This window comes from Anoplolepis gracilipes, chromosome 5 (genome assembly GCF_047496725.1).
Source record: "Anoplolepis gracilipes chromosome 5, ASM4749672v1, whole genome shotgun sequence".
NCBI classification, from domain to species: Eukaryota; Metazoa; Arthropoda; class Insecta; order Hymenoptera; family Formicidae; genus Anoplolepis; species Anoplolepis gracilipes.
In genome coordinates, this window is record NC_132974.1 from 3,094,379 (window position 1) to 3,109,550 (window position 15,172).

The following is a 15,172-nucleotide window of genomic DNA, read 5'->3' on the forward strand; positions in this document are numbered from 1 at the left end:
GCGGAGAAAAGAAAAGAGAAGTTTAAAATTTCAAGAGCTTTAAAACTTTACGGACTTTGCGATCGATAGTTGTGTGGGAATATGCTTTTACTGTCGCACCAAAATTGCGGTCTTCTTATAAACTTCGGCAAGAAAGCCAGAAATGAAACGAGGAGAAGATCTGAAGATGGTGAAGATTTGAAATTTTATAATACAGATTATATACAATATTCAAGTAAGTAACCGAGAATATTGCCTATTTCTTTCTTTATAAAAACTGAATATCGATAATTAAGAAAGGAAGAAGTGAATAAAACAGCAATTTAATATAAATAGAAACATATTTTATAAAACACGAATTCATCTAATATATTATGTTAACGTATTGCATTACACAACACATTATTATTTTTTATTGACTGTGCATTTGTTTCATTTATTATTTATTTGAAGAATAACAAGTGGTAAAAAAGAGAATATAAAGACATTCTATATTTTCTTTGAATCAGCAATACATACTTATCACTACGAAGCTTCGAGAAGTTTTGTAACGCAGCGACAATTATGGTATTCTAGGATTCAAAGATTCCTGTTGCGTGATTGCATAATAAGATCCAATTATTCTTGCATTTTATTCAGATCCCTCGACGAAATACAACTGCCATCGTTTGATTTTCCGCGACGAGAATATTTCTTTATGAACGGCGAGATAGAATTTTCTACAGTCATCCTGTCAAGTACGTCGTAAATTGTGTGATTTTCTCTTTCGTGTACTTCATTTTTCCATTAATATTTCCATATTATTCGTATCTATTCGGCTCTTTCCATCTATTGTCTTTTTCATTCAGCGAAAATAGGCTCGCTTTTCTGACGTTTTAACTCTTTGCGGCCAATACTGGCCTCTACTTCGGCGCTGAAACGCTGCAACGTATTTCAGATATATTGTTCGCTTTCACACGCGTATAACTTTTAACAAAAATGTCGAGCAAGTATTCGGATTTAATATTCCCGAATGCTTTTTTTCTATACATCATTCACGGTAGAATTTAATTTCCTCAACGCTTTTATTTGCGTCCGCGTTGCAAAGGCGCTAAAAGCTCGCGCGTGCGGCTCGCAGTCGCGATAACAGAGCGTTATTGCTGAATCGCTCTGCCATAACGAATTTGCAAATTACTGTTATTGGAGCCCCTTAAATTCGCCGCTTGCATGCAAGCGAGAGAGAAAGAGAGAGAGAGAGAGAGAGAGAGAGAGACATGGAGAGAGAGAGAGAGAGCGGTTTTCGCTCCGACGCGACTGTATTTTCCGGTTTGTACGCGCGGTCGTAATCCAATTAAAAGGTGATCGAAGCGCGGAAGGGAGACAATTCGAGAGATAGAGGCAACGAGAGAGAGACAGAGAGAGAGAGAGAGAGAACACCAAGATGGGTGTACGAGTCACCCAGTGGCAAAAATGGCGGCTCTGTACCCAATTAGGCCGGCGGTAACAGCGTCGGTTTTGAAAAATTCGATTAGCCGCCACAATGCCTGTCGTTGAACTTCTGCTATTTCCGCTCCGTTTTCAATCTGGCGAGTGCATCTTCCTACTCGTCGATCTTTCTCGATCGAGAATTCCTCGTCCGCTGTCAAGCGGCGACTCCTCTCCTCTTTCCGCCCCCGTAACCTCTTCAGTTTTTCACCTTCAGGCTAAATATTTAGCTCGCCATTGGTGGTCGAAGGGTGAAAAACGACGAGGGTGGCAAGAGAGAAGAAAGGGCCGGTCCGAGAGGTTTCCGGGGGTGCGAACAAAAGGCGCAACCCTCGTCGTCTCAGAGGCACTCGCGCAGAAAGAAAAGGAGGAGGGTCGTCGGCACAGTTGGAGGCCTGAAGAAAGCACAAGAGAGAGAGAGAGAGAGAGAGAAAGAGAGAGAAAGAGAGAAAAAGGAGACGGGGGAACGAGAAATAGATTTCGTCGCGGCGTGTCGGTGTTTTCTAATTTCCGTGCGCGCGAGGGTAGCGTATTCGTTTTACCGCTGTGGTCGTTATTTTCGGCAAAAGTATGCGAGGGTGGTTGATATTGGGCGCATCGAGTGTTCAGCGACCTGGATGAGACAGCCGGAATAAATTTTTTTTACAATCAAGAGAAGGGTCGTCGAACTATTTGATAGCTATCAGGATTTGTAATATTAATACACCCAAGCGAATCTTATATATAGTCTTTTGCGAGTGTATATATATATATATAAAATTATAATTAGTTTAGGTAATTTAAACTTTAGAAAGCGTAGATTGATGGCAAAAATTTTTACCCAATATATTGTACTTCAGGCAGACTTTATTTTAGCACAAAGTTAACTTGAACTTTTATTAGACACAATAACCTTTAATATAAAAATTACCAATTATAAAGAATCACAGTTTTCATTAAATGTTTATTGTACGTGAATCAACTTTAAAAAGCTTTATTAAAAAAATCGATAAATTAATGTGTGCAAAAATTATATTATTCTATACGGATTATTTAAATTATCATATTTTTCTTCAAATTTTTTTTATTTTTATGAAAAAGATTTAATCTTCCTTTTTATATTTCACGCTTGTTTCTCGTCTATAAAGGAAAAATGTTATGGCTGACATATTTTAGCCTTTATTACTGCCGTTTGTTGGCTCCTATAATTCTGCGTATCCTTGTTGAAAAATTGAATATCTCAGAGAAAAAGAACATGAAGAATAACAGAAAATTATTTGGCTTGGAGAGAGAATATTTGAATAATTTTGTAAACATTTATATATAATTCACATTATTCTTCTTTAATTAAAGCATGATTAAATACCGTGGGCCGCTCCTCAACGTGTGTATCGAGTTCTTTTCTAAATTTAGAGTGCACGTTCATTGAGTTAGCATTTTCTACAACGGATTACCACGTTCAAACGTCGCAACGGATATCGGATTTTTCCGTACTTCCGTGTGTTTGATCGAGGTTAACCCGAGTTAACAACGCAGAAACAACACGACAACTTTTCCTCCTCGAGCGGTGAACGTAATGACATTATACAGTTATGTAATAACATGCGTGTATACGTGTTCTAGGTGTTCTAGGATTATTATCGTGTATTTCTTTTATCAATATATGTTGAAGGTTTAATACTTAATTAATTTAAAATCTACTTTCTTTGACAAACATTCAGCTGAATATCAGTTTTTGTTGTTGCTTTTAACGTTATTACATGTGCACATGTTATTCCATAGTTATGGCTGAAATATGTTTAATTTATGATATTTTTTTACATTTTTGTTGACAAAGATATTTCTGAAATTATATTTTGATTTTATGTATATTAAATAAAACTTGATAAAAAAAAGGAAAATATAATTTAAACAAAAAAAATAAAAAAAAAATCTTCGATGAAAAATGAGAATGGTGACAATCTGGACACATTAAATATATCACTATAGGTCGACGGAAATTAGAATTCCTTATCGTAAAAACGTTGTGGTAAAACAAATAGGTATACGATTGGAAATGATTGCATTGTGTTTGTCCTATTTTTTGAATAGCATCTTTTTCATTATCGAAACGAATTAATGCCGGAAATTATTTCGTTAGATTTCTCATTTTGTGTTATGTTGCATTTCCTTACTTTTGTTATTATGTAAAATTAATATAATTATATCGTGTATCGCTAATTCTCTGATTTGGCATTTCTATCGAGGACAGAACAGACTGATTCTGTCGCATGCTAATGGAAGTTCCATACTTACGACGGCATATCCTTGTCTAAGCACTTTGGAATTGTAATTTGCATTTATTATCTAGAGTTTCGGTATGTCCTACATCGAAATCTCTGACGTCTCTAACTTCTCGAAAGACTAATTATTTCGCTAATGAAGACAGATAAGTTCGGTTAAAATCCATAAATTTATGAACATTCCATGGAACTCTTCTTTGATAAGAGAGAAGTGACATATCATTTTTTTACATATTTATTATTTTTTTTAAATGTACAATTATTCTTACTTTTTGTCTTAAAAGAAGTACGTATTTAATTTATTATTTAAAATGTACGAATATTATTGTGTAGCATGGTAGGAGGAGGAGAGTAATCGAAATAATTGACTCGCGAAATACTGTTGCTAATTAACTGAAATAATACAAGAACAATAAGACGGACATAATAATATCGTTTAACTTAAGTTTAATCATGCTCAAGTTTAATTAGCACGAAGAAGCCGTCAGCCGTAGTAGCAATCTGTTTAGTGACATTATACTTAATGAATATGTGTATGTATCTTACAATAAATACACAACTCTTAAATAGATGATTATCTATACATATTAGCAAAATAAAAAATAATGATCAATAAAAAAAAATAATATTAATAGTATAATAAAATATTATCTCTTTCTTTTTGAAAAGAAAAGTAAAGAAAAATAAGTATTTTAAAATAAAAGAAATAATAAAAAAAACAAAACGAAAAATCTAAATATACATTTTTTTTACTGAAAAATTCAGATGTACGTATATATGCATATATTGTATGTACATGATACATATTATATATTATGTATTATAATAAATATCACAATACTGCAAATCAGTCAGTCAATATAAAATTGAAAGCGTATCAAATATACACTGTTCAGGGATTAACATTGGAAATCTTGGCCAATTGTTGCGTTCATTACACTACCAAATGAAACGAATTATTCAAACATTATGGAGAGTATCTTACAGCATAATCGCTGAGCGATTCCATTGGCAATTGTTAATTAATAAGAACGACGCAACGATTTAACAACTCATTCGCGATCAATATAACATTCCAACATTTCCGGTTAACGATATATGTTCGGCGGTCGGTAATAATCGACGCATTCCCAAGTCGTCACACTGAGTCGTTTTATATTTACATTGCATGTAGTTATAGCGGCATGTGCAGTTACGATACATATTGCAAAATCTGACTCACTCTCTGTCAGCAGCAGGAGAGAGACAGACTTGTCTCGATGACTTCTATAATTTTTTAATAGAGGAAAGGAGAATGGCTATATCGCATTAATCTGTCTCTTAACAGGAAGTTCCCTTGACGTTATTATCCCTTGACTTGTAGTCCCGAGAAACTCGAGGATCGGTTCGAAATCCTCCAAGAGGAGCTCGAAGTTCCTGAATATAATCCATGGAATCCCTTTACCTAATTCCTAAATACACTCGAAATGTCAAGATCTACTGCTCGGCCATATGTTCGTTGTGTTACCGCATTCGCAACAAAAACAGGTGGAAAAGTGCATTCAGTTAGACGATCGTTATTAATGTAAGAAATTCATTTCTTTGGGCTTTTCGAATTTTATTTACATTTGACTCTTTGATCGTTTGTTTATTTTAATTGCATAATTCACGAAGCGCATGTATCTATTGTGAATATGTAAATATTGCAATACTTTATGTTAGAAAAAAATAATTTTCATATACATTGAACCGTAATTATATCCTTTCCTAGATCTAAAAGCCTATTTCATCAAAGGCTATAGCCGGATACAGGAAAGAAAAATAAAAACTGAAAATGACGTTTTTCTCGATAACTCAAGAAATAATAGAGTTAGTGAGCTGAAATTTTGAGGAAAATTTTTGTTACAGTGAGGGCATGACAGGCCAAATGTTATTTGAAAACTCGTCGGGGGCACTTTTAGTATGTTTATCCGGCTATAGCCTTTGATTAATTGTTACTTTTTAGTTTAATTAATTATATTTATAATTAAAGAATCGATTAAAATAAAATAACTATAATAAAGCTGTGTTTATAAATGCGTGTTATAGTTATAACTTATTGAAAAAAAATATTATTAAATCTTTTAAAATTAATATATGCTAAAAAAAAATGTTTATCTAATATATTCCTGTCTTTGAATATTTTCTATTCGAAAGGAAAAAGGAAAATATACAGGTTTATGAACTTTTATATTCTCGCATACCCTTACTATATGATACGTCTATGCATGTAGGTTTCTGCCACGCGAAAGCCCGCATAGTGTGCAATCTATGCACTCGACGAAGTTTACTCGCCGCACTGCAGTGGTAACGACTCGGCTGCTGCGCGCCTTCTCGCGCCGAGAATGGATTCTCCCCACCTGTTCTGTTCGAAATGATTTTCGCAGAGCCTCGTGTGTACACGATTTTCGAGCCGCCACACGCGCTCGACACACGCTCTTTCTCGCGCACCTACACACGCTCTTATGAAACACACACGTCGATATATACATATATCGTCGTACCTGACAGGTATCCTGATGATAGATATGCGCATGTACCGGTTTTTTTTATTCGTTTTCGCTTCTTCCGATCCCTTCGCGATTTCCTGGCAAGCGGCCAGGATCGCAGTTCGTCCGACCCAGGACGCAGGCTCTGAAGTTCGACGCGCGGCCCCGTTAGGCAGCACCCATTTCAAAATGAATTTTTCTCCTCTCTCTTTCTCTCTCTCTCTCTCTCTTTTTTCTGTCTTCTTGTTCCTTTTTCTGTGCGAAATGTTCTCGATAGAACGAGGCCGCGCTGTCAAAGTTTAGAAACCCGCGCGTATACTTTTCTGAACAAATCCGTGATTTTTTGAAATGCAATGTTTTCATAAATATAATAAATAGATAAATTGATGAAGATATTTTTGTGTGTTATTAATCTTCCAAATTTTAAAATTCGTGTACAGAATACAATGGATATAATATCATTGAACGTCTCTTAGCTATGCTGTAATTATCTTATTCAGTTAATCAAATTTATGTTTTAAGACAAAGAGAAAAATGATTTATTATGTAGTTTATGAGTAAAATAAAATGGAAATTTGTGTTAATGAAAGTTATGCTTTTTATCGTGGATATGTATGTTGTATATACAAGGATCATGATAGATTGATCGAGGAAGAAATCATGTAAAATTCAAATGTAATTTATTTTCTTTTGTTTACTTCATGGCACTGTTTTGATGAAATCGCAGAATCCGTTATATGTTCAATATATGAAGTATAGTCATCACTGCGCTGAATCCGCGGCATTAGATTTTCATAAATTTGTCATGAATGTATGTTAGCATGCTCCCGGGAAATAACAGCAAGGACTTTGCGTTTGTAGGACTTCGCGAAACATATATAATGCACGTTCATTACGAATGTCTTGTGCAGGTTTATTATCGCACAGTCATAAAGACTTTAACGCAATATTGGTCGGGTATTTTCTCTCGAAAAAACCTGAATTGAATGATCTACAAACTACATTTCTTTTCCGATTGTCCCTCCATTCCGTCTTTTTTTTTCTTTTTTCCATTCCCTTTTCCCGCTTTTGCACTATTCTTTGACTTTTCGCGAGAGATTTCACGGACAGTTTGATCTCACGTAAAAGATGAAACGCCAACGGAAAAAGCAGACAGCGGGACGAGGTCTCAAAGCTGGAAGCTGCTTGTGAATTTTTCAGACCACGATGAATTACCTCTGATAGCAGGCACAGACGCAAAAGACAGGATCTTCCAAGAAGAAGCGTCTTACAGATGGGCAGATTGCGCGATTCGTAATAATTCGATGAGCTTTCGCCTCTATATACACATACATATATATATATATATATATATATATATATATTTATTTATTTATTTATTCTTACGTATCCCGAAACGAGTTGGAACAAAAAGTGATTGTATCTTGAAGACTATCGATTCAAGCAAAATTAAGACGACGAATAAATTTGACGATAGTATGGCCGCTGAGAACGGATCGAGAGAATTTATTAAATATTCTGACAGTTTTTTGATTAGCAATTTTTACGTTAAATCAATCGTTTAATGCTTTTTGAATACAAATCTAAAAATTTGCATGAATTATTTGTGTGATTTTATATCTATGTTATTGTAATGACACTTGAGAGATTGGATTATGTTACAAAAATTTTGTGACGGTAAAAAAAATAAATAAATACAAATTTTTCAAATACAGTTTTTAGAAACTGTATTTACTCATGGCACATAAAATTGCATTCTGTAAAAAATATAACAATGACAAATAGTACACATGTCTTTAAAATTCTCTAGCGGAATTACAACTCTTGTTATAAAAGATTAATTTAAGGACTTTAAATTTTGCATCTCGGACTCTGTCGCGTTTTATGAATACGTTAGCAAATTAGCTCATCACAACGTTGACGCTGAATGCATTAGAATGCTTCACAGGCGAAGAGAAACGAACCATAATATGACAATTATATAATTCTTTTCTCATAAAAAGCAGTCAAATATTTCATTTTTAATTTTGTAGTTGTATTATATTTTAACGTATATTACACGGACAGAAACTTTTTAATTATAATGTATTTTTTTATTCTCTGGATCTTTAAAACTTTGCAAGATATATGATCTCAAATTTGAGATGAAATAACTCATAATATTCTGAGAAAACTCAGTTGCGAATAATGTCGACTTCAGTTATAAGTTACATTATTTACAGAAAAATTCAGAATCTTATCATTATGTTTCATATCTGGAGATGTTTTTCCCTTATACTTACGAAGTATGTTCACGAATGCCTTTCTATCCCTCATTACGAAATGTTGGCGGACAGAAGGATATCCCTCTCTCGCAGAGTCGTCCTCGACAAAATGCAATATCGCGTCACTATTACAAACGCGTATACACGTATTTGTGTAACAAGCGCGATATTACGCATGATTCGCAACAAAGCCCAGTCATTTCATCATTACGTCCTGGTTGAAATGTTCCTATCATTACAATCGACAACAAATCGAAACTACACAACGATGAAATTGATGAATGATTAAATTTCCTCGCTGTATTTCCGCAATTAACTTTTAATTAATATATATAATAAAACAGGTATTGCTCGATAGTGATGAATATATCTTCACGAGTGCCAAATATATCTTCAATCAGAATGCATCTCACTTTTTCCGAAAAGGCTTCGTCCAAGATATTTTTATACATTTATCAGTCATAAATATATATCTTTGACTCACCTGATAGTCCATGTAATTCCCGTAGCCCATGTGGTTGCATGTGCAGGCGCAGGCCTGAATGTGCCTCCGCATGTCGAGCTCGACCTCCTCGCCGCACACACCTCTGCTCGTCGCCATCATCGTGTCCCCCATGCAATAGCCGCCGGTGCAATACATCCTCGGGTCACTCTGATCTAGGTAACCCCCACCGGTGTCGTCGTATCCGAGTCCGCTGGTGCACCTGGAATCCGAGGCGTATCCCACCCGGGACTGAGGACGCTCGTCGTAGCCCAGTCTAGACTGGGGCCGATGGAATGTCGAGGATACATCCTATAAGGAAAAAGAAATACAAATCACTGTGCGCCTTTGGCTCGATCATAGAGACAGAATTGCGATTCTTTTTCGAATAATTCTTTTTGGAAAACGTATCAAATTTTTTTTTTCATTGAGAATTGATTTTTGAGATAAATATATGCATAATCATTTAGTCATTCGGGCGCTTTAGAGGTTTACTGGCATAAGTCGCAAATTCGTCTAATTTTGTCCAAAACTTTAATCTTATTGTGCTTTAAATATACAGTTTTATATGTCTATAATCTGGTTCTTTTTATTTTAATGATAAATTTTTCAACGCATTTGTTTTAAGTAGCAAGAATTTTATTTTTTTACTCGTACAACTTTTACTGTTTGATGATCCACAGAGTTATTTTTTTATACCATGCATAAAACAATACAAATATGATTTGTTATAAAGTAAACAATAAACCATACAAATGGAAATCCAGTCAAATATGATTTCGTATTTGGTTCCAACGTTGTTTTATTGCTTTATTGATTAAAATGAATGATATATATTTTTATACTTTTTTTATACTTTTTATAGGTTTGACAAAAACTCTAACTAATTTTATAAATACTTTTTGTAGTTATTTTTTATAGATTGACAAGAACTGTAATTAGTTGAAAATATAAAAAAAAATATCAACTGAAAATAATTTAGAAATAATATTATTTTAGTAGATATGTGTATCGGAAAAAGAGTCATATGAATTGAATTAAATTACAATAAAAAGAATAATTTATTTATACGTCTTACTATACTAATATATGTATAAATCGGGAAATAAAAAAAATAAAAAGTATTACACTGTTAATTACAATATATATATTACAGAATCTCTTTTTTAATAATTGCTTGAATTAATTTATTAATTAATAATTCTTTTTTAGAGAGAGAAAGATTAACACGCGATAAAAAAAAATAGATAATTTAACTGAAACACACTTTTGTATCCGCCGAAGGCAATTCGACAGATTAATTCATTTTCGTAATATCGTTCGCCAGCCAGAGATACCAAGAATGTTTTAAAATATGAAAAGATTTAGAAAATATCCGAAATAGCGAACATTTAGAATTTGAAAAGAATTGTTTTTATGTAGCACAAAGATGGAATGCATTGGTGTATAGAAATTACAATTGCATAAAAGTATATAACGTGTCAGTTGCGTCTGCGGATGAAATCTTTCCGCCACAAATACTCGCTTCACCTATGATTTTCTAATATTTACTAACGTGGAACAGGTTGTGTGTCCTATAAATTGTATATATAGTCGATTTTTTTTTTCATTATGATCTTCAAGAAGAAATATGTTTTATACGAAAATTCGTGGTCTTACAAGAGATAAAAAAATTTTTTACGCATGCAAACACATTATTCAAAATATTCAAAGTAAATTTAACTGTAAGATACTAAAATATCTGAAATTCGCATCGCTATATTCTTTTTTTTTTTTTTTATAAATGCATATTAATATTTTATATTTTCTTTGAATAAGCAGTCGTTGTGGATTGAACGTATTGCAAAAAAATACAAAAGGAAGGAGATTTTATTGGTTACGTTTATCTCTTGTTCATTCTTCCGCTATATTCACAGTTACCGCGATCGAAATGCTCCATGGCTTACGAGTCATCGTATTCCGTACAGTATGCATCGCATTCTCGTTCAATATGGGTAACAAAGACGACCGTCATCGCGGATCGTGCGGCGCTGTATTGCCGTATCTTTACACTCGGTTTGGATACGGGGATTTCTCTAACAGTAAAGTATCGATATCGCTAAAATAACCGGAACGTATGTGCACGGTCTTTGAAGCTACGTACAGGATCCTGAAATTCGCCTAGTAACATTCCACCGTCATTGCCACACGATTCCGAACGATAGAGACTGTAAAGGCAGAGTTGGCACCTTCCTCCGCAATTGCACGAGCGGAGAAAATACTTTGGATCGACACTTTCGATCGACAGTCTGCCGGTTTCTGCTCTGCTTTCGAATCGGTGAATTTTTTAAACTCAAGCCTCGGCAGATAATATATATTTAATAACATAATATATAATAATATATATTTTTTAAGTTGTCACGCATTATGTTGATGCAATGTCTTACTAAAATTTGCTGAAAAGAAATAGGTTGAAGTAAAAAATAATTTTTTGTTTATAATAGATAAAATAGCTATATAAAATTATTCTTAAAGTTTAATACTTTTTATATGGAGAAAAGTTAGTGTTTTTAATCAAATTACTTTATTTTGTCGAATTTTGAAGATTTATCTAATTTTATTATGTAATAAAATTTTTATCTAGAAAAAAGTAAGAAGTAGAGAAAATGCACGTTTAGGGAACCATCTGCGATGATATCGTTTGGAAAGGAAACATTGAGGAATAGACGGATGATCTGCACGTGATCTCTTTGTATATGCGTTATGCATCCGCGAAATTGCATCCGTAGGCGATGCGCCCTGCGGCTAGCTATGCTGAAATTTAATAGGATATCGATATATATATATATATATATATGTATATATAATATATATATATATATATATATATATATACATTTACTTTTTGCTATGTCAAATACCATTTATATCAAGTATCGACATTTCCTACATACTGGATATATGTATTTTTCCTTCATGCATATTTATGTCGATGTTATTCGCGATAGACAAGGGAGGAGATTTTTTGCAGCAATTAAATTCACAAAAGTCGATGCGGATTAACATCTTTAGTCGAGCGTTTTGAGTGTATTGATATTATCCTTTAGTCTCAATTACGATCGAAAAAATAAATTACTGATGATAAAAATGCTCAATTTCTAAAGTATCGATATCCCGATATTATTCATTTATGTCTATGTCGCGCGAAAATTAATTAATAAACGTAAGGGTTAACGTCAATTTATTCTCGACCGCGTCATTTTCGCGCGATTCAGCAAGATTCGCGATCTCTCTTTTGGCGAGAACAGCCTCTGCCGAATCGATAGTCTGCGGATGGCGTAACTTGGAGAGCTGAAGCACCGAGCCAAATCAATTTTCGGATACCGAAAATCCTATAATGGCTCTTGGAAGATTCCTGCGGCCAAGTTGAAACGGGCCCTGCGTCAAACTTGTACGAGCTGAGAAACTCGCGACTCGTGCGGCTACTACGGATCTCCGTCTCCGTAGGCGAGAGATGAGAGACGAGGTTCATTTCCATTCTTGCGAACGCGTGCACCGTATTTGTAAGCGCGTCAAGTTGGCGAAAAAAATAAACCAATCACGATTGCAACGCTTTTAGCAGTGCTTTTGCTGCATTAAACTTTGATCTGAAAGTATTTCAGGAACGTATTCTTTTTTTTTCCTTTGCTTTTTACGTTCCGCTTGGAAAGTTCAAATTGCAGTTATTTGTGTTTTCTGGTACTGCGGTAAAGTATTGTAATGTATGTGCTCCAAAATTTTTTGTTGATAGAAAAGTTTTCAGACGCGTATCGTCTTCTACCAATTTAATTTCAGTACAATTTTTTACTGAACGTTCTTTTAGTATTTGACATTGTTCTATTATTTTAGTTACTAATTTGCGCGAAAATATACAGAATTTTTGCTTGCGCGAGTAACATTCAATCTTCACGTAAAAGTAGCGTGATTATGTTTTATTATATTTTAAATATTATAATGACAATTCCTTGTATTTTGCGTGTATAATACAGCGATATGATTTTTGAGAAATAATTTTCCTTACTCATTTTTATCGTTTAATATCTAAAAGAACAGAATAGCATTCGCGCTTGAAAAGTATTCATATTCTCGATAGCGACCGTTTCATCTCGCTGAATCATGGTGATCTTAAAGTCTGCTCTTTCCGCGCTAACTAAGCTCCTATTTCCCTAGAATTGGCAAATTCAATTTTTGCCATCCGAGAATTATAAATACCAGACTCCGACAGTGTTCATTATAAAATGCCGAACTCGTTCGATTTTATTGGATAATAATCGTGTAATACTTGCACCTGGACGCGATATTAAATTTAATCAACATTGAGATGTGTAGTAGCCAACTATAATATTATTAAAACTTGCTGCGAACTACTGTTAATCGAGTTGAGATGAATTGTATAATGGTGATTTCATACCTATCAATGTAAAATTGAAAATTTCAGTTCTAACGAAATATCTTTACTTCATACATTTATTATATACACAGTGAAACACATATTTTATTTATATTGTACATATATTGTACATATATTTATATTATACATATATATGTAATACAAATATGTACGAAATATATAAAAAGAATCGAAACATATTCCATTTTTTCTGTGTATAATGTTTTAAAACTACTTTCACAAAAATGGCTATTCACTTATATCATGAAAATTTTACATACATATGTAATGTGATGAATATCGCTGCACAATAGTGTAGTATTATAATTGTAATATAAGGTCAAATGAAAAAGCTATATCATTGAAATTTTAAAAGCAATCAGGAATTTATATCTACAAACTAATTTTTACTAATAATATTGGAAATGTTTTTCATACTTTTGACAGAAATTAATTCGAAATATGCAACTCGTTGTTAGTCGAAAACTTTGCCATTAGCAATTGTATATTCGGAATTTTACAGGCTTTATAAAAAAAATTTAATTATTAAATTATCAATGGCTATTAATGATTTGTGCAAATATTCGCAACCATATTCAGTATCTACGATGTCAGTAGTCTCTCATTTTGTCAACATAATTAAAGAAAAAAATAACCTAATTAATAAGGACTTTTGTTAGCATTTTAACAATCAAATGTTTTTAACATACGTTGTGAGTAAACAATGTAAAATACTGATAGAAATGCTTATATGTCGAATATTGATGCTAACAATAGTGTTTGTGAATATCAAGTTGTGAACGCGAACGTATTGATTCTCGTATATAATCGATTAATAATTTTGATATTAATGATGTTTAATGTGTTTACACTTAACAGTTAAACTCTCTTGTAATATTTAAAATATATGTGTGTGTGTACATATACCTTTCTCCTCTAAGTATAATTAATCGGTTAATTCAACTGCCTCATGCTCGTGCAGAACAAAAGGAATCGGTAAGTAGACTGAATATTACACAGCTCAAAAAAGAATTATTCTTTGTAATTTTCTTTGATACTTAATAATGATTTTTGCGCTTAATCTATTTAACGAAGCTCATTGTCGCCGACATTATAATTTGTACACATTTGTACGTAGCAGAGTTCGTTGTCTTCTCAACTCTTTTATTTCTATTATCTCTAATAAAAGTATACTTTGCTTTAAAAGTATACTAGAGTATACTTTGTTTTAAAAGTATACTAGAGTATACTTTAATCAAAGTATCTTTGCTCTAGACCAAGTCCGTTCATAAAAAATGTATTCTTGTTTTGAAAATATCTTTATCCTCGATATGTAAATCTTCAAGTTGGATTGTATAGCGTTAAACAAATACGAATCGCTTGCTCGAAGATATTTAATTATAGTTCTACCAAGAAAAATATATTTTTATTTTTATTGATAAAGAAAAAAATGTTAGATGAACAAATAATATATATATATTGAAACAAAAAATGATTATAATAAAATTAAGATAATGATATTATATTCTTCTGACTGTTATAATAAAATTACAATATTATATATTGAAATTTAAGATTATAAAATCTTTTTAAGAAGATTATATCTTGTTGCTTATACACATAAAACAATGATCGCGTTAAGGATCCTAAACCGTCCTGTATTATTGATATTATTATTATACCAAAATGTTTTTATCGATTGTATATAATGATAAATTCTTTTCTACGATAAAAGTATACACCGAAACCTTTTCGGAGCTCGTACAATCTTATGTTAATAAAAAAAAAAGTTAAGAAATTACAGTTTT

The 15,172-nt window shown here is 32.9% G+C and overlaps 1 protein-coding gene and 1 long non-coding RNA gene across 11 annotated transcripts in view; one reads left to right on the forward strand and one right to left on the reverse strand.

Moving 5' to 3' along the window:
- Positions 1 to 15,172, forward strand: part of LOC140666043 (uncharacterized) — a 182,303-nt gene that overhangs the window by 109,583 nt on the left and 57,548 nt on the right. The window lies entirely within an intron of this gene.
- The window catches only part of LOC140666034 (dipeptidase 1), a 140,018-nt gene that overhangs the window by 77,398 nt on the left and 47,448 nt on the right, over positions 1 to 15,172 (reverse strand). For all 8 annotated transcript variants that reach the window (XM_072892750.1, XM_072892751.1, XM_072892747.1 and 5 more), the window contains one exon: positions 8,960 to 9,268. In XM_072892750.1, the coding sequence (XP_072748851.1) occupies positions 8,960 to 9,268 (309 nt within the window). The remainder of the gene's footprint in view (positions 1 to 8,959; positions 9,269 to 15,172) is intronic.